The sequence below is a fragment of the Drosophila suzukii genome, chromosome X (genome assembly GCF_043229965.1).
Source record: "Drosophila suzukii chromosome X, CBGP_Dsuzu_IsoJpt1.0, whole genome shotgun sequence".
In the NCBI taxonomy this organism is placed as follows: Eukaryota; Metazoa; Arthropoda; class Insecta; order Diptera; family Drosophilidae; genus Drosophila; species Drosophila suzukii.
Genome location: NC_092084.1, coordinates 3648371 through 3673472, shown reverse-complemented (window position 1 = coordinate 3673472; position 25102 = coordinate 3648371). Strand labels below are relative to the sequence as shown.

General features: G+C 40.8%; 1 protein-coding gene across 4 annotated transcripts in view; it reads left to right on the top strand.

Annotated features, from left to right (window-relative positions):
* The first annotated feature begins 6531 nt into the window (after positions 1 to 6531).
* Positions 6532 to 25102, top strand: part of Sp1 (transcription factor Sp8) — a 30722-nt gene continuing 12151 nt past the window's right edge. For 2 of the 4 annotated variants that reach the window (XM_036820517.3, XM_036820514.3), the window contains exon 1: positions 6532 to 7537. In XM_036820517.3, coding sequence (XP_036676412.3) covers positions 7424 to 7537 — 114 coding nt within the window. In that variant the 5' untranslated portion in view covers positions 6532 to 7423. The remainder of the gene's footprint in view (positions 7538 to 25102) is intronic. The other 2 variants (XM_036820515.3, XM_070997880.1) reach the window with 2 other exon arrangements.

The following is a 25102-nucleotide window of genomic DNA, read 5'->3' as shown; positions in this document are numbered from 1 at the left end:
GCGGGCACAGCAGCAAGATCCCAGCAATCAGGCGTCGTCAGTTGGCACGCAGCTCTCTTGGGTTTCTCTTCGGTTATAGTTGGGTGTCTTCGGGGTCTCTTGGGTTCCCTGGGTTCCCTGGGCTCCCTGGGCTCCCTGGGTTCCTGGGTCGCCGCATGTTGGCACCCTCTTCAGCTTAAACACAGGTTTTGGGTTTGGGGCATGCAGCATCCCAGGAGCAACCACATCGGAGCTTAAGCAACACCCTCAACACTCTCCGCTCCGAAAGACTGGAGCTGGAGTTGGGGTTCCGAATCGGAGTTGGAGGAGTGTGTAATCAAGGTAGGTAGTCATTATATGGTAAGTTGGGCCTTACCCTGGAATTTATGTATAGTATTGTACAATATGTTGGCGTTGATTGCGCATTTCTCCACCCACCCCCCTCCATGGAGGACCTCCAGCTTTTGGAGATTTCACTTTGATAGCTCTATTAAATCGCCCGCAAATTAAATCTCATCTAAGACCATCGTTTACGGTGGGAAGATCCCCACGCTTGACATTCATTTTGATAAACAGTTCGATTATCTAACTGATCTTAAGGATACTTTTTATAGAGATGGTTTGGTTAGTATCATATGCTGCGTACTATTTATAATCAGTTTGTTAAGTGCTCTAACTGTTCTTAAGGATACTACTTTTAGATATTGTCTTGTAGACATAATATATTTTGTATTATGTACATTATTTTCGGGATGGTATGGCTTACCTGGTCCTTAGTAAAATGTGTTCTAGTTTATATCAGTAATCATTGTTATAACTTTATAACTTTTTCTTATCAGGTAAAGATATTCAGGATTATCTTATTCGGGATTCTTTAAGTTTCCTTTTCTTTCTCACATTGGAACACCCGAACCCCTGCTGGTCTATTATTCGGGATTAATTTTCACATCTGGCCAAGTGAGTTTGGCACATCTCACTTAAGGTTACAGTCAAATTGCCAGACCTTCGATAAAGTGTCTGAAAATCCCCCGAGGCCTGATCTTTGGCTAAGACAACTCATCAACACCGAGACGACGTTGCAGATCAAGATCGATTGGACATGATCATGATCCTGCTCGTGGGGAGACTGCACTTTCTGGATGCGTGCGACTTAATTTGCTGAATAATTATTGTTATTAACTGGGCAGGAGCGCACAACTTTTGGGGTGATGAGTGATATCAATAAATTTGCTGATTGATTTGCCTGCAACCCCGATCGATGCCGAACGAGAGGCATTATCTTCGCTTCCTTCCGCTGTTTTTTTGTATTCTTATTTTTATTTTTGACTTGGACACTTAACGGCTACCGTGTGTCAGGATAAGCAGCTTTGGCAGCGCCTAGCGTGCTTTTTCCTGTCGCCGAGGGGCATCGCAAAAGAAGGGGGTTACCAGGGGTTAGGCCAGGGGTTTCGGCGTTCGGGGTTCGGGGTTCGGTGTCCGGGGTTCGGTGTCCGGGGTTCGTGGTTCAGTGTCTGCTGCTGTTGCTTTTTGTTGTCTGGAACGCAGCTCGGACGTCTACGACCCACTTCAAAGTGATTTACGATTCTGGGCCACGCCCTCGCCTAGCAATTTAGAGGAACGAACTTGGACTCCCCAAAACCCCCTCCACCGCCTCGGAAACCTCCTTCCCAACGCCATATCCTCTTGCTCTTGGCTGCTTTCGTTGTTTTGACGCATAACTTGTACTTTTACTCAAGCACCAGAAAGACAACCACAACTTTAACCGCGTTGCCAACAACATTTACATTCGCATTCATGAGGCCCAGGGGTTTGGGTGCCCCCTGCCCCCTGCCCGCTGCCCCCTTTTTCCCCACCCTTGGATTTGTCTGAATTGTATTTTGATATCAGTAAAATAGCCTCGAGTAGTTTTAGTTCCTGCATTCGGGGGTTACTTTTATTTTATGCCCCCAATACGTTCGCAATGAAATCCATTTGATTCGAGCGAAAAGTCAACCATCAAATAAATACTCACTAATGGTGTAATTTCACTAAAAGTTTCACATTCATCGAACGCAATTCAAAGGGGATAGTTACGGTGACTTGAATTTTATATGGGTTTCTGGGGATTATTTTAAATGTTCTAAATGTTTCAATTAATAATCGTTTAAGTTTATTAATTTCTGCTGATGAGTGATATAAATTAGAAGAAATTAGTCTTCATTCTATACCCATAAATCACACAATTTGGACCACTTTTTGGCAATTTTATACCACTAGACTATATCATCTCCGTTCCAACAATGTGCTAATCAATTCGAGTGATATTTAATTGAGATAGAACATCACCAGCTGAGTGAAATTAAAACTAAAGCCTGTCGTCGCCTGTCACTTTGTGGGTGTTGCAAACAATTTAATTAAAAAGCGCAATAAAGCAAAAAAAATACAGAAAACAACGAGCCGGGGAAAAGGGAGAAAATCGCCAGCGACTGAGTGCAATTAAAAATTTAATTTTTAATTAAATGCATAAAAGTCGCGACTACGACGGCTGCCACTTTGAGGGCCATTCAGGCGGCGCGGGGGCGTGGCTGCAGAACTTTGGCGAAATTGCAAAATGGTTTAATTAAGCGAAGCAGAAAGCTGAAAGTCTCGAATGGCTGACAATAAGAGTGTCATTATAATTGTTGACAGGCACAATGAACGAAAGTGCAAATCATCGCCAGGACCTCCAGTCCTCGTTTTCGTCCTCGTCCTCGTCGAGGACCTCCCCGCAAATGGGCCACGCCCCAAGTGAAGTTGGCAAAATTGCCGAGGGAGTTAGAAAACACCGAGGAGAAATAGAACGCCGACGATTTCTAGCAGTGCGTGCATTGAATTAATGAAATCGTAAATAAAGTCGTGCTTGAATCCGAAGAGTAATGCTTAAAACATACAGGGAACATCTATCAAAAAAACTGAGAGTTCACGAAATGGTCTAAAATATTAAAAAAGATTCCAGAAAAAAAATGCAACAAAATCCTATTTTAAATAAGATTAGATTTAGGAAAAATGCTAAGGACTTATTTCTTAAAGAAATACCGACATTTCAACACGATAATTTGAAGGTTTTTAGTTAGGTGGTTGTCTAGAACTTAGCTTTAAAAATATTAATTTTATTAGATCTTACAAATATGTTACGATTCGGATTAATTTCAATACATTAAATTAGATTTTACTATTGTAAGCTCTTTATTTGGGTTTATTTTATTACAAGTTCATTGGTTCTAAGCATTTTATATTGGAACCATTCCTTTTTTAATATTCTTTCAAAACTGAGTTGGGTTTATCTCTATTAAAAACATTATTGTCTCGTTTTAAAAATTAAATTACAATGAATATTAAATTTCTTTCAAGTTGAAGAAACCTGTTGTTCAGTTACAAGACCTTAATAGTCTTAAGATAATCTTAGTCTTATCAAAGGATTACCCGCTCTCTCCATCATAGCCAATCCCCACTGTCTCTTTACACATGTATCGACTTGATGTGAGGCAATCAGAGCCACTCAAAAAAAGGCAACAATGCCGAGAGGTAACCACCCACAAGTGGAAAGTGGAAAGTGGGGGGTGGGGGAAATGGGGGAAATGGGGGCCGGAAAAGCGGCGGGAAAATGCGTGGCAGACCACCCTGCGCGGGAGTGAAAGAGAGAGGCTTGTGTCCGGTGAGACAGAGAGGTCGAGTGCAGAAAGCTGATTCGCTCGCATGAATCTCAGCGAAAGAGAAGGAAATGGCCAGGGAAATGTGGAAAATGTGGAAAATGGGAAATGGGGAAAAGGGGATGCCCCGGTGCAATCAGTCAGGCTTATCAGTTTGCCCAGCTGATGAGGTCCAACCGCAACTCCATGGCCATGGGAGTCAGGAAGTTGCTTGGCCTTGCCAGCGACTTTGTGCACAACCCCCGGCCCCGCCCACTCCGCCCACTGCGCCCAACACCCACCTAAACCACCCGCCGCCCACCGCCCACCGCTTAATGTGTTGCATTTGTCCTGCAGCAGGGTCGTGAGTCGGAGTCCCCGATTCCTCCAATCTCCACACACTGCAAGAAACCAGAATTGGCCAACTGACTCCAGGGCTAGAAATGGAAGCCCTCATTACTGGCAGTACTGCAAACAATCTATTATTTACAGGCGATTAAAAAAATGTTTTTAAATAACATAGGCTTAGAAAAAAAAGAGTATAAGATTTAAAACTAGATATTTTACCGCAAGAAGTCTGAGGTTCACAGCCCAGTGAGTGCAAGAGTGTTGAAAAACTAAACAGAAATTAATAATACTAAGAGGTTGTATAGGTATATCGGTTAAGTAAAAAATTTTAATTAGGTTTTATTTTAGCTCTTCGTTAGATTATATTCAAATTTTCTCCAATCGAAATTCTATTTATGATTATAACAAAGAGTTTATAATGTATGTTTTGAAATATTTTACTAATGCACAAAACTTGATATTGATAAATCTAAATTTATGGTAATTTATAGTAACTTTCTAAGTCTTAGTATTAAAAGTAGGTTTACTTTAAGGGAATATGTAGAATATAGAAAAATGTTAAGCTATTATACCTCTAGCCAAAGACCCATTTCATTTATGTTGTTAAATCTATAACTATTCTTCATCGGACTAAACAGCGTTTTGATTTTCCCGCTGTGCAGAGAATTTCCCGCGGCCAGGCGACTTGTGCTGGGCACACTTCCACATCCACATCCACATCCACATCCACATCCACATCCACATCCACGTTCACATCATCCACCTCCATCGACAGTCCGCAGTTGTTGGACTTTTCAGCTTTTCAGGGGCTGTCGTTTTTCGGCTGTCTGGGCGTTTTGTTTGCATAAGGCGGCCAGAGGTGGTGAGGAGAGGGGAGGGGCTGGGAGGGGCGGGGCGGTACGGGGGGTGTGGTTCAATTAGCCCGCTTCTCAGCTGCAGCCCAAAAATGCAACAGCTTCCAGCTGTGGGAGGGCCAAGTGGCACGGGTTAATCTGGATTTAGTCCCCGAAATCTCATTGAGTGGAGCGACATGGGTCAATCCTGTTACTCACCTATCTTAGGGTTCTTAAGGTGTAATAGTTTCGATTTTTATAGCACGGAGAAACATGTTTTGAAGACTAAGAGGGGTATATCCTAAGAACATTTAAATTATAGTATGGTTGCCAAGACGTTTTAAATTAAATTCAATCAGTTAGTCAAAAATCTTCCATTGTCTTAAGGCTCTTATGCTTCAAGATTATAATAATAAAAGGGAATAATCTTCAAAAGAAGGAAGATTTTTATCAGGTAAATTTTAAAACGTTTATAATATCTTTAGACTCTGAAACAGATATCTTCAACTTTTCTTTGGGCTCGACCCATATAAGTATTTTTAATAATCTCTTAATTCTGAACTTTTACCGCAATGATAAGTGTTTCTATTAAGAAATATTGTTACTAATTATAGAACTATACATTTTTAGTTTAACGAGCTGGAATGTATCTATAAGAAATTTAAGAAAAATAATGTATAACTCTGCTTAGAACAGACCTTTTATTTCTGTTGTTCATAGATCACATCATAATTTGGTCAAGTTAGGTCCGCTTAAAGTGGCCCAGTGCAAAGGTAGTCTACTTTTGGGGGCAAAGCTTGTGGAAAATAAGTTTCTTGGTTATTTTCCCGCAAAGCTGACCAAATTCCCTTACCCCTAATTCAGTTGTTTTTGGGGTAAAAACACACCACCTTCCCGGTGACTGTTTTTTTTGCCTATAACTCTGATAACTGATAACTACCACCGATAGGACCAAAACGTTGAAATGAAAAACAATTTTTCATTTTGCGTGGATTTCTATTATTTATTTTGTATACCCTTTTTTTGTTTTTCCCCATTTTTTTTAGCTGGCTAGCTAGTCAGTTCTGGGAAATCAACATAGGCGAACATTTAATTGAAGATAGTTGGGCCTGCTGCATTTGTTTTTGGGTTTGAGTTTGAGTTTGGGTTTTAATTTTCCACGCAGGCACGCGATTGAAAGAGAGGGCCGCCGGAAGGGCGGAAAGAGATGGCGAGAGGGGCACGTGTCCCGTGTGCCGTGTGCCATCTCGCTCGCACAGCGGCCATCGCTCTAATTATAGGTTAGGCCCGGCCGAAATCCCATTGGTTGAAGCGACCATATAGAGGGGGCTGAGCTCTGGGAACTGGTTTTCCCACCGCGCGCCGGGGTTTTTATGAATGAAACTCTGGGGTGATGGGAGAAGGAAAGGAGCGCACCACCACCGAAACACAAATACATATATCTCTCATCTCTATGTGGGCACCCATTCGCACCACCGAAAAGAGAGTGTTGGTGGTGGTTTCTTCGAACGAGATGGGTTGTCTGTACGACCGTCTCGCTTGCACTGCCCTTCGGTAAATGGGGATCCCAACGGGGCGAGCGCTACGAAGTGGAAAAAAGTGGGTATACTTTTGAACTCGGTGTCCCGCTCGCACCGCTGCCACGGCGACGCCGGCCGAGGCAGCGACTGCGACAGCGGCGGCGGCAGCGGCGACATTTAGCCAAGCTTTTTGTTCGCGTGAAACAGTTGCAAGCCTTTGAACGATCAGCGACGACGGCGTTACTTTTGGCGCGGATACAGCAGCGACACTTTTTTTTCTCGTTGGCAGGCGCCTCCTGTCACCCAACAAGCAAACCAAACCGATAAACAAACAAATAAACAAGCCAACTGGCCAACAAACAAAGCATAAACAAAGCATAAACAAACATAAACAAGCCAACAACCCAGCAGACAAGCTAAATCGAAAAACAACTGTGCATTTTTGGTTCGAGATTCCTTTAATTTGATCGCTTACATTTCTTTTTTTGCCTGTGTTCCTTACTAAAAAAAATCCCCTAAAGTATTATATCTAAAATCCAATAACCAGTGACAATAAGAGCAGTCAAACATTGCAACTGTAGAGGGCAAACACATCAGCAAACATCAGCCGACGGCCGAGTGAACAAAAGTGCAGCGCCGACGGACTCACAAAAAAGATACAGATACAGATACAGATACAGATACGGATACTATCTGGGCTAATCCTTACGCGATTTGCTGCCCATTTGCTTTTTTTCTGAGTGCGTGTGTGCTTGTGCTGTGCTGTGCTGTGCTTGCCAATCCCAAAATACACACATGTCCATGTCCTTTATGTCTCTATTTCCCTTACTCTCTTCAGTAAAAACCAGTGAGCCTCTTCTGCAACAATAGCCACAGAAAGCAAAAAGAAAAGATACGAAAAGAATAGAAAACCAAACCAGAAGACGAACCCTAACCATTGTGCGAACCCAAGTGGCCGCAAAACAATTGAAAAAAAGACACCATCATTGTGCGCCTCAAATTGACAGCGGCAGCAGCAGCAGCAGCAACGACCACTGCAACTGCAACTGCAGCAGCAACATCGGCGGCAGCAGCAGCAACATACACTGCGACAAACATGCTAACGGACATGACCCCCACAGCCGGTCAGCTCTACGGATCCCAGATCCCGGCCATGGGCATGAACATCACCAACATCGCCACACACTTGCAGAAGCCACAAGTTAATCCGGTAAGCCTATCCCGAACCCGAAAACTGAAAACCGAAAACCGAAATGGAATCGGAATCGGAATCCTCGGATTCCAAGATCCGTATCTCCCAGATGGGTCACTTTAGATGCTCTTATCGCGGTGCATCTCTCTGGGCAATTACAAACAATTGCCTTTTCTCTAATGATATCCCATCTACATTAACCTTATGAAGTGGGATTCAAGAAGGCATTTGGTCTTTAGATAGCATTTTAGGGTGTAAAGATAGAATATGCACAATCACTTAATAAAGTAACATCGATATAATATATACGTTCTTATAGCACAGACTCTCCTTACAATTACAAACAATTGCCTTCCATCTAATGATATCTTATCTGCATTGACCCTTTAAAGTTTGGGAACACAATTGTTGGATAAGAGATACATATTAGGCTCATTCTCTTTAGAAAGAATTGCCTTTTATCTTTTAAAATATTATCTACAAGCCCAGAAAATGCAAGAACATATAAGCTAGATACTCCTTAGATAGAATCTATGGGAGTTAGACTCTAGATACAATTTTTAGCTTTTGAGATACATATTCTGCACAATTCCTTTAAAATCAGTTGATTTTTATCGATATGTCCTTATAGAAAAAAAAATCCTCCCTAGATACTATCTTTGGGTATGAATGGGATACATGATACAGTTTCTAAAATAATATTTACATTTAGCCAGAAAAAATATATACGTTTAGGCTAGATACTCCTTAGATACAAAAGTGTCGGTTATAAGCACTAAAAAGTTTCAACACATCTAACTAAAGCCAAATATAATGCACATTTTTCAACAGTTTAATAATAGTATCCATATTAATCCCGGGTATACTTTAGATACATTTCATCTTGGTAAAAGATACAATTTATCACACTCTTTAAAACAATTGGTACCCATCTAGCAAAATACTAACCAAATAAAAAAGTTGCTTGTCTTTTGCTGTAGTTGCATTTTATTTTATAGGTAAAATTTTAATTTTAAAGGCAATTGTATATAGAGAGTAATTTAAAAGTAGATACAATCTCTAAAGGTTTCCAAACTGGTTCAAAAATAAATACAATTCTGGAAAAGTTAGTGGTATAGGTATAGGCTATTAAAAAATGTCATAGCCTTGCCCAAACTCATTTTTTAAATATTATGTATTTAAATAAATCTGTATTTAATCGAATGGATACATAAACATATACTTTACTTATATTTATGGACATACTGCCCAATTAGAATTCAAAACGGTGGCAACTAGCCCACAAAAACAGGTCCATTTTGCGGCCAACAAAAATGCCAAGTGCCTGGACTGTGCATTTCATAGATCTCTTTGTAGAATATCGCCCCGAGTATCTCATGGATACATATGTGAGCTCACTGCGGACAAGTGGCTGGCGGGTATTTTTCGAGTTAGTCATGATTTGATGAATGCATCCCACAGACACTCGAGCATTTCGACATAAATCATTCGCGTGGAGAAGTCAAGTTGTTTCATGGAAAAAGTATCTCATGGATACCGAGCTGCCAAAACGGCCAAGTATCTACCATTTGCCGGTGGTTACTTTTCCAATTGTCGCCTCTATCGAACAAATCAACCACTTACACGGCATTAGCATTGACAATAAACAGCCATAAACAAACAATGATTTGGATTCAGATGCCGATTCCGATTCAAATTCGCATCCGCATCCGAGGAATTCACAGTAGCGCACACCTTTTGTCAGCCGCTCAGCTGGAATCCCTTTTGTGAGGCAGTGATGATGATGATTGGAACTCATCGGGATTGGGAGTATCTAATGCCAGGGAACGGGACACAAATCGATTGGACGCGGCTTGTTCAGCCCCTGATTTCCCTGTGTGTTTCTGTGTGCCAACGGATTTCACGGTATGGGCCACAGATACCTAGAGCTGCAGATACAGATACAGATACTATGGATATTCGGGGATACTGAGACCAGGTAGGCGCCGTTTCTCGCTTTCAAAATCAATTATTCAGGCTCACTTGAGGTGTGAAGCTAACGATGGAATCATTCCCGGGCCTACTTTATTTTTTTGGCAAAACTCTACAGATCGTATTTCCACGCTGACTTCTCGACTCGGCGGCGGAAGCAAACACTTAAAGGCTAAAACGCATCACCGTTCATAATGATCTTCTGGCCCCGATCCAAAATTCGCTCATCAATCTCGTCCGGGCCTTTGATCTGGCCCGAAAAACTAAGACAGATTTCCGCTAATGATCGTTTTGTACATATATGACTCCTAAGGGCTTTTGCCTTTGCTCTCGATTTCGATTTCAATTCGGCTTTCAATTAGCAGATTATGCAAAAGCCTATGATCTTGCCACACGTCACATAATATCATAGTGCGAGCCCTGTAATTCGAAATATTTCGTTTTAATACTCTGTTATTAGTCTAATTCATTTAAGGTCAATGTCTTATATCATTCAAGAAATACTCTGAAAACCCTGTTCCTACTATATATATTAAGCTATCCACTTGAAATCAATGTCGATGGAAAAGTATAGCGGTTGCCAACACTATTTTTGAAGAAAAGGAGTTATAATGTCATTTGTTATTATTGATTTTAAATAAATTCAATAAAAGCTAACACATAAATATCTATTGTTTCTAACATTTTTTTAAGCTCCATAAATACGTAAAATCAATTTACCATAACCATTTTTATTATTTTAATAACTAAATGTTATTATGTGGCAGGTTGAACCTGGGGAATTTTAGATTTTTCCCCTCGTCTGGGGATTTGCATGAATCGCATGACACTTTTAATAGAGTCAGCAACGCCAAATGGGCGCAATGTGATTGAGGCAATAGCAATCTGCTGCCCCTGGCCACCGGCCCGCCCCCTTTTTCCACGTTTTCCTCTTGTTTTCCTTTATTTTTCACTTTTTCCAACCAAAGTGCAGACGCCACGCAACTGCGTGTGCCCATAAAAAATGTATTTGCCAAGAACCGCAGAACGAAACGAGCTGTGGCTCCCATATAAACTGGCCCCTGGTCTCCAAGCCACGGTCTCCCAGTCTTCAGTCTTCAGTCCTCAGTCTCCCAGTCTTTCGGTCTCGTTCTCCTACGGATCTGCATATTGATGGAGCAGAGAGGAACGAGAAACGTTTATTAAAATTAATACCACATCAATCATTTAACAAACGCGCCTGTCGGCCAAGTTCAAAGCAACGGCTGCGACTAGACAAAAAAAAAATATATATATATGTATACTTTGAGCCAACTCTTTGGGGCCTGCTTAAGAAAGTTACACATGCGCATTGGTTTTAATTAAAAGCGTTTAAAGACATCACAGAGAGAGAAAAAAAAGGAACAGACGAAAGATGATAAATTACCGAGACAAACTGAAATTAACATTTGTGCCGGGAAACAAAGAGACAGCCGTGTGGCTAGCAGATCACAGAAAAGCTCGACTCGACGAAGGGATTATATTGAAAGCCGCTGTTAAATTATTGAAAATCATGCAACGATCCGCGCCGTTTTCCCATGAACAGCAGCCTCATTTGTTCACTGTGCGCTCTGCGTCGGCATAATCAGCATAACAAAAGGAATTAAGCAATAAAATATTAATGAAAATACACTGGGGAAGATCTCGCCGCGTCATTGACTAATTTGTTTGTGGTTCTCCGGCTTCTTTCTCCACTCGGGAAGAAGGCGCCAGAGGTCTTGAAGGCAGGGAGTGGCCAGCGGTAGCCGTGACAGGCGCCCCATAGATCGTACACCTGGAGAAATTGGGCTGAGGAATTGCTGCTGTCCTCTAAATTGTATTGGAGAACCTTTGGGAACGACTCTGTATGGTTATGTATCCTCATTATATCAGGTTTTTATGTTAGGAGGTTTGGTACAGGGACTTTTAAGCATCTTGCGGTTAACTAACCTTTAAAATTTATCTGGAGATTAAACTTAATAATTGAATAAAATTGAATATAACGGTCTCCTTATAAAACCTTGCCTAACTCAATTACGAAAGTTGGATAAAGGCCCTATAAGCATCATTGGGTTAACCAACCATTGGAAGTTATCTGGTGGTTACATTTTGTAATGACGATCTAAAGAAGAGCTTTGTTAAGGGTGCTTTCAAACTACTTTGGGTTAGCTAACCATCAGAATTTATCTAGAGCTTAAATTTAAACAAGTAAATTAAGTAAATGTGTTCAATTCTATATCAATTGAAATCCTGAAATCCTGAAACAAGCTAAGCATAACTTAAGACCTTATGGGTTTTTCTGAAATGTTCTCAAGCTAGACAGGTACAATAGCCTTGTCTTGCAGTACAAACACCCCTTTTCTGACAGTGCTCTTACCTCCTTCGGCTGCTCGACATATTTACTTAATATGATTTGGCTTAATGAATGCGCCTTGGCTTTGTGCCTGCCCCCTTGCTACCCTGTAGCCATTCTTTTCCCCTCTTTCCAGTCTGGCCTGGGCATTTTTCACCTTTGACAAAGGCTGAGCCCGTCGCAATTAACTTGCGTCATTTGGAAAATTAGTTGGCATGATGCTGCAAAAATGCAGGGAGTCCAGAAAGGAACATCCGCGGGAGGGGAGCGGCACAAGGTCGCTGCTGCTTCAAAAGCGCCGCTTGAAAAGCATTTTTCAATTTGGTTTTTCCTTTTTAGCCTTACCATTTTTTCTTGTTCTGTTACTTTTTTCAATTACAAAGACCACGCACCAAAAATTCATATGCGTGTGTATGTGTATCTGACTTTCTGACTTGCAGTTTATAGCTTGGCCATAAAGAAATATGATGGTGAGAACACGCTGCGTATACGCAACGCTCGAAGCCACACAACTAAAAATTTGCATGCCAAAATGAGAAAAACTGGAACAGACCCTGACCAAAATTGCTTGACAAATAATTCCACAACATCGAATATGCAGCAAGTGATGTGATTTATTTTTAATGGAATCAAATGTCAGGTGTTGGAATTTGATGGAGCCACACAGCACCGGCTTCTATTTTAAATGATTTATACAATTTCTGTGTGTAAGCCCTTCTAGAGTAAACTTTACACGCCCTTTTGGGGCGTTCGGCCTGGATAATTGAGATTACAACACGTGTTAACTGCCAGTCAAGTACCGCTCCCCGCCGACAATGTAATAAACAATTTAAATGCCAAATAGAATTTATGCAAATTTATCGCTCTCTCTCGAAATGAGAATGTTTAAAAAATGCTAATACTAATTGAATTTATATATATAAAATGCTTGAATGCGAATTTTCCCCCCATTTCTTTGGCATTCCATTGGCTTGGGTTCGTTTCTAATGAATATAAATATGAATTTGAATAGCCGAGGGCCCGGGAGTGATTGACTGGACTGGACTGACTGACTGACTGACTGACTGGCTGACAGAATGACTGACTACCGGGCCAAGTGCATATTAGATGGCCCGGCAATTACCTGCAACAACAGCAATCACTCAATGCTGAATGGTCTGAATGCGCTTCTAATGAGCCGAGAGGGGCAGAGGGGCAGAGGGGGAATCCGACGTGTGTTCGCTTTACACCTTACACTTTGAACATTCCCAGGTGAGATCCATCTACCTATCCCCCCATCCAGTTCTTCGACATCACCCTCACGGTGGTGTCTCTGTTCTATTATTCACTACTAATTTGAACTGACATCGAATACGCTGCAGGTGACAACCGCTGACAATCGGTAGGAACTTTCGGGAGGGCACTATTAAAACGAGGAGGGGGGGGGGGGGGGGGGGTGGGGACACGCCCACTACAACCCTCGGTTATTTCCACATCTATCATGTAATAGTTTAACTTCCAGCTAAGGTTGGGTTTTTGTAATTAAATGGAGTGCTGTCAATTATTTGTTTTGGTATTGGGTTCTATTAAAAGGTAATGCGGATGCATAGTACTAATTTTCATTTTATTAGGAAATTTTATGTGATTGATTTTATGGGATTTTTACGAAAAAGCGTTATAATGTTTGGAAAAAACCTCACATTTTATTGGAAATAATTCAGGACTAGTGATATTAGTGATCAAATTTGTATTGCAATTGGAAAAATTTAACTTTGAGATGGCGCCCGAGCAGGTATCTTTGTTTCAGCGAAACTGTAGGAGAATCTTCTGGTTAACTAACCGTTGCTTAACTGACAATATAAAGACATTCCATCGAAAAGTTCTCTTCTATAAAGTTATCTACTTATGGTGATGGTAATACACACAATGTATCTGGTACTTTCTTTCTGCAGCTGCCATTATAACCCCTTAACCCCTTTTCGCCGATGGCCAGTGGTGGCCATTTTTGGGTTAATCGCTGCCCGCATTGAGGGGCAATTTTCATCTGCTTTTCGCTGCTTTGGCCAAGTGCAAAAGCGACGATTGCACAAGCCACAAGCAGCCACAATAACTTGTTATAAATTTTGTTGACACGAAGTCAAGCGTTTGAGCAGCGTTGATTTGAATGCAAGTTCATGAGTTAATCAATTTTAATGCCCGGCAACAACGGCACGGCAACATGGGCAACATGGCACCACAACAAGTTTGCTACCCAAGCACCGGTCGTCGATCGATCGACGATCGCAGATACTATGCCACAGTATACCCTATAGAGTATAGTATTGAGGAACCCCTTTCTCCGCGCCCCTGGCAGCTACCCTCCTTAAGCAATCAATCGATCCAGCCTCGCCTCGCCTCGAAAACAGCATCGAATTGTTTGATCGTGTTGTAAATTTCTGCTCGTACCCAAGTATTTTCCAACTTGGTGACGGCAATGCGGCGATGGCCGACTCCGGAGCTCACAAACTGGCCTTATACGGACCCCGAGAGTCGGGGCAAGACATTATTTATTTATATGTATTTTTTATAAAGCCTTGTATAACTTGATAAAAAAAAAGAAACAGAAAAAAAAAAACAGCAACGAGCAACATCGGCTGAGCCAAGCCGCAAGATTGGGTTACGTTTAAAAGTTTTGTGCGCTTGCAGAATGAAATGATTTATGGTCTGAATTACAGATAATTGTGATAATCATACCGAAAAGGTTCGGGCGCAGTTCGCATTCGCAGATATTTCTCGCTCTCGTCCCGGGCTCTTTTTTATATATGTTTTATTTTTTTTGGGCCTGGAATCGATACAGAAATCGGGGGCTGCAAAGGGTTAAGAGCGGGCAGAGCGGTACAAAAAGGCAGCCATATAAGTTCGAGGGATGCGTGTCTAAAATGCATAAAAGATTTCATTTCGCAAAGAGGTAGACACAAATGGATTGAGGGAATTATGAAATGTTGATCAAACTCGTGAGTCTCAAAAATGTATCTCAAAGTTCTTGGTTAGTTGGGGGTATATAAGTATTAAAAAATGTATATTGAGCAATACGTATTCACTAGAAAATGTTAAATTATTATTATTATTATTATTATGAAGGTCACCAAAGTATATGAAAATATTAGTAAAGTGACCAGTTAAGATACAAATATACCATTAAAATATTTCAACAGAAGATTGGGAATACCTTTCTTTACACAACCATTTGTACTTAAATGTTTTCTGCATTTTCATCGATCTATCCCATATCTTTATTTGTATCTACCCATATCAATCTCCATCTTCCAGGACCTTTTTGACTTGTTCACCTTACACATGAGTCCTTTTCAGCTGAGTATCACTTAGTCTAATTCCCCTCCGTCTGGGCATTCTGCATAACAAAGATTTTTGCTAATTTCTCCACAAAAAATAAAAGAAAAGAAAAAGAAAGGAGACCAAATACCAAAGCGGAGATAATTCCGACACACACGGAATTATAGAGAAAGAAGGGCGCAGAGTGCTCAGATTTGTCAGGAGATTTTCGGCTCAGGGGCAACTTAACAAGGCACTACAATGTGTGGCCGATGATGATGGTGATGATGATGACGACGATGATGTATACTATATGTATACATATGGACATTTCCCTGGGCTGCAGTTTGTTTTCGTTACGGCTATTTAGTGCTTGGCCTGCTCAAGCGCCTCGGTTTTGGTTTATTTGCTTAGGCGGCTTAGGACTGAAATGCCACAGAGGATTTATCCTACCCATACCATACCCATCCCATCCCATACCATACCATCCAGCAACAAAAGAAGATAAAAATCCTCTGTGTTTTTGCTGTGCATTTCACAACTTTTTATGTGGTCATATTTCTTGCAAGTGCTGAAGTGTGCCCGACTGACATCCCAAGTTGGGAAGGGATTTTCGGGGCCCCTTCGAATGACAGGAAACGAGCGCCGAGCCGTAAAACGCTTCAACTCCTCGGCATGTTTAATTGCCGTTAGTTTTTACACTCGCCAGCGAATATCTCATCGAATGTCAAAGCCAGCCCACTAAACTCATCCGATTTCCCGCTTTCGCCTGATTTATGTGGTAGGTGCTGATTTACAAGGGGGCAGGGGTTACAGCATCTTCTTCAATTGAATTAAATCAGGCCAAGGACAAGGTTTCTGGATAAGAGGTTTCCTTCAAACGGTTATGCTTCGCTTGTCCGTAACTGTCCGTTGTGCTGAGTTTATGATTATGAACACCAATATATACAGATAGGGAAAATTCTTTTGGCCTTACTTTTCAGTTTCGATATAATGTCAAAAATGATTATTTAGTGGTTTTCTTTGAAAGCCCTTTCTTCGCTTGTCCGTAACTGTCCGTTATGTAGAGATAGTGACTATTAATCACTCAGTTGTATTAAAATAGATAGATCACAAATACATTCATTATACCTCCGAACAATGCTGTTAAATTGGGTATATCATTTGAAAGTCAAGAGTATTCGAGGCCCTCGATCTTTCCTTTGATAGCTCCCACTCTTCAAAGTTCTTCTGCCGACCGTCTGTCATCACAGCCAAAGGAAATCTCAGCCGCACAGAGCCAGCTGTAAATATTGTGTTAAACATTAAATGAAGTCGTTAAAATCGTTTAATGATCCACTCGTTAGTCACTCGCGTTGACAAGTGAGGTGGCCTTTTTGCTTGGGGATCCCGGAATCCCCGCCAATCTGGGGAACTCGGGAACTTGGATGTTGACGACTCCTCCTACTTTTTGGCTGCTTGGCAATCTGGCGCGTCAAAATCAACGGGCATGACTTCAGTCGGCTGTTGTCAAAAGGAATTGAAAGGATGTTTGATGGCATGCTAAATTGACAAATGCATGCAAAACACTTTTCGGCTGCCGCATTTGCGCATACCGGCTCATTATTCATAGCTAGTAAAAAGTTGCATGTTGCCGCCGTGCGGCGATGTTGCTGCTGCTGCTGTTGCGTGTAAGTTGCCATGCAATTGGCAGTGCCTCATTCCGATTTAATCCCAATGTTCTGGGGGCAATTAGCAAATGGGGGAAGAGCCTGTTCTAGCACTTTTTTAAACCCTTTTTTTCCAATATTTACCTTGGTTGCATTACGATGCCCTGATGTTGGTGCATCAAGTGTTGCTGTTGCTGTTGCTGTTGCTGTTGATGTTGCCATTGTTGCTGTGGTTGCTATTGTTGCCGCAGCTGCTCAAAGTCAAACGGTTTTGGGGGTCTAGTCATAAGGTCAAACTGCGCGCATTATCAACGCTGCCACAACAGCAATATCTGCAACAATTTAGACACTGCACAAAATTACAACTTCATTTTGGTTATTTAAAAAAAATATACAGTATGCTCAAGGCTAAAAAATTGCAAATGAACTAAGAGTATTTTAGTAAAATTATTGATCCTTGATGAACATTTTCTAGAATGCATTTTTGATAAATATAGTAAAAAGAATCTTTTTTGTTTATGGGACTTGAAATATGTTCTATTCTAACTCTACTTAAACATAAATCTTGTATAGAACCAATAATGGTAGGGCTCTGGAAAATAGTGAAATGAAAATATTCAAATGAACATTACTACAATTTTTATTTTCAGTTATTTATTTTGAAAAAATACAATAAAAGAAAGAATTTTTTCCAGTGCAGAGCAGCAACATTATGCTTAAGCGCTGCAAGCGGTTCGTGCTTAAAAGCGCGCGACACACACACATATTCCGGGGAAACATTGTTGCTGTTGTTAGGCCCGCCAGCAACATGCAACATGAGTTGCTGTTGTTGCAGTTGTTGCTGTTGCCGCTGCGCTGCCTGCTTAAGATGTATCTGCTGTGATTACCACCAGGCGAGCGTGTACTTAAGCATTTTATATGCTTTTTTTATGCCATCTTGTCCTTGTGCAACATCGCGAGTTGCGGGTTGCAAGTTGCTGGTCGCTGGTTGCTGGTCTCTGGAGTCCGAGTCCGAGTCCGAAATTGGGTTTATAACTTTGCGGCGAGGCGCGCGTTGAAATGGCGTTGATGATGTTCATGTTTCATGTTTGTGGCTTGATGAAGCGCAACGATTATCCCCAGCAACAACAGCAACAGCCACACGGGCTGTAAAAATATGCCACAAATTGATTGATTTGCCACGGCACGAAGCTGAGCCAAAGACGCTTGCTGCTTGGCCACGTTGCAAACTCGTTTCAGTTTCAATTTCATTTTTAAAGGCATTTTTCCCCCCAGTTGCATTTTTTTTTTGTATTTTTACATATATTTTTTTTCGTTTTGCCAGCCAAAAGTGGGCGTTCTTGTTGCTGGCGTGCCAAAAACTATCTGAACATGGCGACAAAATATGCAAAGCAAAAAGCAAAGCAAACCAAAGCCCCGAAATGCAATTGAAACGCAACGAAAATTGTGCAACGCCTACTGCAACTCGGATGCAGGCTCAAGTATTTATTTTTACATTTTTCTTTTTCTTCGCTTCGATTTTATTTTTATTGCGGAACTGCCACACAACAATTTCCCAATTGAAATGTGTACGCGAAAATTGTTGCCGCTTGACAAATAAGTTGCATGCAAATAGCAACAGCAGCAGCAGCAGCAGCAGCAAAAGCATCAGCAGCAACTGCAATTGCCACTGCAACATCAACTTCAACGGCGGCAGCAATTTGTATGCAATGAATTAAATTCCAGTGCACACAATTTTCTCAATGGCGAACTGGCAGCGGGGTTTTCCATTGATGAAAATCACCAGGCTCACCTTTGACCATCTGGGTTGTTTGTCAACTTGACTTGACAGCAGCAACAGCAACAGCAGCAACTCGGAGAGCAGCAGCAACTTTGGTTGCAATGGATGAAAAAGCCCTTAAACTTGGCAAATAATATAAACAAAAAAAGAAAAAAAACATGGAATGATGATTTTGATCTATCTTTTTATGAAATTTAATATTTGGCGAGCCCAATTTAATTTCCAGTTTGTAATATCTTAAAAATAGTATGTGCTTTTTTGGATTTTGATCAAAGTTAAGCTTAAAATGTCAAAAATTACGATTTGGTGACCCCAAACCAATGTCTTTAGACCCTGTATTTGGTATTCAATATGATATATTTTATGATTTAGAAAGTCGGTAGCCAATTTTTACCATCTGAATGCAAAAATATTTTTAATTCTATGATTCAGCTTTTTTGAGACAAACTGTAAGAGCTTGGTGACCCCGATTTTCATGATTTTTGTTCTTTTAATAGAAATTTCTTTTTATTCTTTTTATTTTTTTGCCTGATTTTTTCATTGCTTCATCCACTGTGGCCTGTTGACTTGACAAATTCGTTTAGAGGCAGTCGCTTGTCCAACAAATGCAATTAGTTAAATGAATTTTGAGCCAAGTCTCGGTTACGCTCGGCCATCGAAAGCGTTTATCAACATCAAATTGAAAACTCAAAATCCAGTCGACGGTCGTCAGTCGGCAGAGAGTTTTCCCACATTCGTCAGCCTGCAGAACTGGGGGAAAAGCTGGTTAGGGAAAATGTCTGAGGGGAAGGGGAAATTCGAAACTGAGAAAATGGCCCCGAGGGCCAGCAAGTCAAACGCCAGACTCCGGTTGTCTGGCTGAAAATTGTGGGTAATTTTCGGGGTTACCTTCGCCCGGTTAACATTAGCGTGTGTGCAGGTTGTAATTTTCTACTTTGCGCCTGGAAAATCGAAGAAGAAAGCGCGGGGGGAAAATGGTTGGGGAAATGGAAAGGAAAAACCTTTTTAAGAGTCGATCGTTATGTCTATGGATTCCACGGGCGACTTGTTAAGCGCTCGCTCATAAGGGCCACCAAAATCGAGATCGAAAAGGTATAGTACATCGTACTGCTGTCACTTCCTAATGGTATAATGAGCTCTACGATACGATCTCTGGTGTTTGTTGCGTTTTGTTAATTAGCCATTTAATGCCCAATAAAACCGGGCGGCATTCACAATAATAACAACAATGGCAATGCCATTAGCCAGAATCCGATTCGAAATCAGAGTCACAACACGATCTTTGATTTATTGAGTCATTAAATAATAATCATAATTTTCTTGTTTAGCAGCCACTATAAAAAGCCATAAACACTATGGCCAAGAAGCGTTGCCAAGCGTCGACGATCGTTATTTTTTAAGAAAATGCCTTGGAGAAAATGGGCATAAATGCCGAATGTTTGTAAATATTATTTAAATAACTTTGGGCGATTTGATTGATTATGGCGGATGATTTTTATAATTCCCATTTCTTGGCTCAGAAGTAGCCGTAACACCTTTTCTCCACTCGCCCCCGAGGCAACTGCAAGTGTCTAGTTTACACTTTGGGCTTAAATCCATAGAGTAAATCCGAATGAGTGCCTCCAGTCAGGGCAATTTATCAAAGAGAATATTCAGAATGTTGGGCTGCAAAGCTGGTTACATCTTCAGCCTTTGGATTATGAAATTAAAATTTATAAAGACACTAATCGAAGAGGAACTTCTGCTGCGACTAGCCATCATTAATCAAAGTCAGCCCACGGGGTTTTGGTAATCTTCTGGTCTGGTCATCGTCGCTTTTCGCTGGACACTGTCAACTGGGCAAAAATAAAAAAAATAAACAGAAAACAGAAAAATAAATATAAAAAATGCCGCCGAATAAAGAAATCAATAAGTCAAATTGCCAGCTACGGACATGGGCATTTTCATTAGTTATTATTAAACGAATTGGTGCAACCTTAACTGCCAAAGCAATTGGCTACCGGTCTTCTGTCTTCTGTCTGCTGTCTTCTGTCTCCGGTTTTCAGCTTTCAGTTTTCAGTTCCAGTCCTCCGATCTCCGGCCATTTTCGACTCCTTCGAAATGCCATTCGAAATGAATATGCAAAAGAGCCGGGCAACAGCGAGAATAAATAAATATAAAATCACAAAAAACGAAAACCGGCAGCATTTTGGAGCTGCGGCCCAGACAGCTGGACAAGCCCTCTTCACAGCGGGATAGCGGATGCGGCTATATGGGTATGGAGGAGGGTCAGGAGGAGGGTCAGGAGGAGGGTCAGGGGGCCAGTCCAAGCCAGGCCCCATTCGCTCTTATTTAGCTAATTTAAATGAGCTGCAAACAAGCGGATATAAAGATGGGGCTGTGAAAACGAATGTGGGATGCCCTAGGCCTTGAGTTCGAAACTAAGATTCAGAAAAAAATAATATGTATTTTTAAAAATTCATGGTTTTATAAAATAAAATATTAATTTTATTATGATACTACTCACTACTGAATTCAAGGATCAGAAAAATGTATCAAGTATATGGGATTTTCTTAAGATGTCTCAACATATAATATAATTAATACAAAATATTTATTGATAGAAGTATTTAACATATGATTTGATTTACAATCCACTTAATACAATTTGTTCATATTAATATATTCATTTTGTTTAGCTTAGAAAAAGAGTGTAAGTAAAATTAGGCAATATATGAAGTATAAATTTCGTATATATAGGGTATATATATCATCACCCATCAAAGTGAAAAGAACAAAGCAAAGCAAAAGGCTGAGAGCGATTTTATGGGATGCCCCTTGCAATTTATCAAACATTTTGGGTAGGCGGCGGCAGCAACAACAAATTGATTTGCATAACCAATTATAAACACATTCCGTAGGAGTTGGACCCCATATATCCCACATAACCATATATACACTCCCTTCACATCCTTGGGACGCCTTGTTCTTGTGTTCTGGATTTCGCCACTGTTTCTGTTTCTGTGTCCAAGTTCAGTCTTTTGTTTAACACAAATTGTCGCACTTTAGCAGAACAACAGAGGCCACAATGGGGGATATTTATAAACAGGCGGATGCACATACTATAACTAGTAGATTTATTTGCCATTGACACGAACCGCATTTTTGTCTATTTATTTAGCCGTTGTAACTGCCTTTTTTTCGCCAGCTTATTTGCTTGGCTAAACTGACCAGAACAGAACCGTATAAAACAGATAATGGCATCGCCTGGCCCACTTAGATATCGCCCGATCGCCCCTATTTAGCCATATGCATGCATATTGTTTATAGAGTGGTATATGGAGCTGTAAAACAAATCTGATTGCACATTGTACAACCATTAAACGAGTCACGTCAACTGGGAGCTCTGGTAAAATGCCATTCCACATGACAAAAGTGCATTAGCCAAAGGCTTTCCAGCGCTTTGCTGAAATTATTGACTTGCCAAGGAATTTTAAAGCACAAATTACGTTTAAGACTTATTTAAGATTTATTTTCAAAAATTCATTTGAAAGAGTGAAAGTTACAGGTAAATATCTGACAATTTTGAATTGAAAACTAAATGATAAACTTAATCTGGCTTAAAATTTAAAATGCTTAAGATATATTTTCTTAGTTATAAAACTAATTTTCAAAGATAGAGATTAAAAAGTCAATTCAGGTGCAATAAATTTGCGAGAAATTATCATATAAATTTACAACGAAAATGAAATGATAAATAAAAACAGGTTTTAAATTTTATATGCATAAGATATTTTGAAAAACTAAATTTTAAAGAGTGAGCTCAAAAAATGCATACAAATATCTTAAAAAACCAAACAAAAATTATTTGTAATTGCTTAATTAAATGTAAATTATTAAAACGTGATTTATTTTTAATAATTCTAAAATCCATGATTTTCCATCCTATTTGCATGGCGTAGAAATGGAAAAAAGCAGAGAGGTGAGGTGTTTTTTGTGCAGCCCATCACTTATTAAACACTCGTCACTTTTAATTAAAAGTCGCCGCCTGTTCCAGAGAGTTGTTGGCCAAGTCCCGACTATTTGGTCAGGTTGTGTGTGCCGAATCCCCTTTGAAAGTTTTCCAGGGGCTGCCGTGTGGGGCTTCCGGGGGGGGCTGCAGCTGCATGCCACTGCAATTTGCAATTACCACAAACACGCGGCGCAGAAAACCAGCGGCAATATTGCATGGCAAAAGTTTTGCAATTAGAACACTTTTCGCGTGGTTTTAATGATAACACATGGGTGTGGGGGCTCTACGTGAAAGGGGGGTCGGGGGCGCACTGCAGGCATAGGGGGCGTGGCAGGAAACTAGCTTTTAAGTGTGTCTGCACACAGAAAATGCGCGAAATTTTCGAGTGAAAAACGCTCAAGGGATTTCTGTTTTTTTTTTGGGTTCCTGTTGTTTTAGGCCTTCTATATTCTTGGCATAGTTTCGGAATCAAGTGGAAATATTGTTGGGCCGAAGAAAAGCCAGCTTTTGTGTGCCATTGTCCTGTGTGGTCAAGTGCAGCAAAAGGACAATGGGCATTTTCTGGTTCTGCTTTTACAAGAACTCTCTCATTAGAGCGCAGATTTAGAGCAATGTCCTTTGTTTTGGATGAAAGAGAGACAAAGGGAGAGTCCTGTATTTGGGTATAAGTGTTTGGTGTTGTGTTTTCTTTTGCCTTAAATCAGGCGCTCTGCACTGGCATTAAAGGATTTGCAGGATCAACCGTTGGATTTCAGTCAGCTCTCTAGCGCTCCCTCTCTTTCTGACATCCTGCGGCGATAATCGCTGGCAGGATCACAGGATCACCATCGCTCTCTCACTCTTCTTCCCTCTCGTAGACCGCTAATTTGTTACAAAAATTGCACATTTCGATGTTCGCGCCATGGGGTCGAGAATCCGTGTCAGTCGGTCGTCGGTCCCTTTTCCCTACCCATCCATCCAGATCCAGCATCCCCTCTTTGAGTCTGTATTTTATTTTTGGTTCTTTTTTTTCGCCCATCCATCACCGCCATTTGGCAGTTGCCTCCTCTTTTTCACCCCCCTCTCTTTCACTCGCGCCTGTCGCTGTCTCTGTCCCTCATTCATTCACTGGCGGCCTTGCCCTTTGACCTTCGTCTCCTACTGCGCCATTTCGAGCATTTAGCGGCACTTAGTCCATCAACCCATCTCTCCTAATCCACCCCTCTCCAATGCATCTGTCTCGCTCCCTTAATGTGCGAGAGAGAGAGAGCAAGCTAGTGATACGAAAAAGTACAGTCATTGCAGAAGAACTTTACGATATGATCACGGAACCTCCCTAACTCAAAGTACACCTTTTAGATAAATAAAGCTAGCATAGCTTGCATAAGCTAGAAAATATAGGAACTTTTAAGTATAATCACAGATTATTATTTTATTCAAAATGGTTTTTATAGAACTATCAGTACTATCAGTATTTTATTATATAAGAAAGATTTTTAAACCTATTAAAAACAAAAATAAAGATTAAGGTCAGTAAATGTGATGCATTAAAGACTTTAATAAGTAGGTAGATACTCTAGACCCTGTTATAAACCGAATATAAAGACGCATGTAAGTAAAAAATGTAAGAGTGCACTTAAAAAATACAGAGATTTATGTAATATATTCCGAGGCGAGGGAGATAGACCGAATCAATTGTCTCGCCATAAATATCATTATCAATATCAAGTTGGCTTTCAATCAAACTCATTATGCTAATGAAGACACACAGCTGCGCACGCCTACACACAGACACTCCACACACAGATACCCAATACAGATGCCGAATACCCAACACAGATACCAATGATCGCTGGATGACTAAGTGGGTGAGTGAATCGAGCTCGACTTGCGATCGATACGACTTGACTCTCGACCAACTTGCTTTGGGGCTGCTTAACCATCCGTCCAGCCATCCATCCAGCCATCCAGCCATCCAACTATCCATCCATCCATCTGGGCCTCGGTTTGGGTTTGGGTTTGGGTTTGGGTTCGAGTTCCCCTGGTGGGTACAACATCATTATCATCGTGATGATCATCGACAATGCCTGACCATCGACATGAACATCGACAGCTTGCGGCGACGTTTAAATTTGTTCATACTATAAACAAAATGAGCTAAAGATTCTATCTGTTCGTGTAAATATTTGTTAAAATTAAGCTTTCAACTGAAAAGTTTCAAAAATTTTAATTTTCGTATCTCCTGCTATCTTTTTTGCGGCCTTGGTCCATCCTCTTTATTGCCATCCGTGATCTATATGGATGTATATCATATCTTTCCTGCTGATTGATGCCATAGATCGGCAGATCGTTATAGCTGACAACGATTAGTCTAATAGTTGGTAATTTTATTTGATTTAAGCGATTACTCTGCGAGTGATGATTAGAGATCAGCTGCCATAAGTTGGGAATAAAAGTAGCAATCTCCATTGTGTTGGGCTGGCTAATTTGTCAGTTGTGTGATCAGTGATCATAGTGATCAAATAAAATGTATGTTTTATGGCGATCAAGTGGTGACAGGTTTATCAGTATT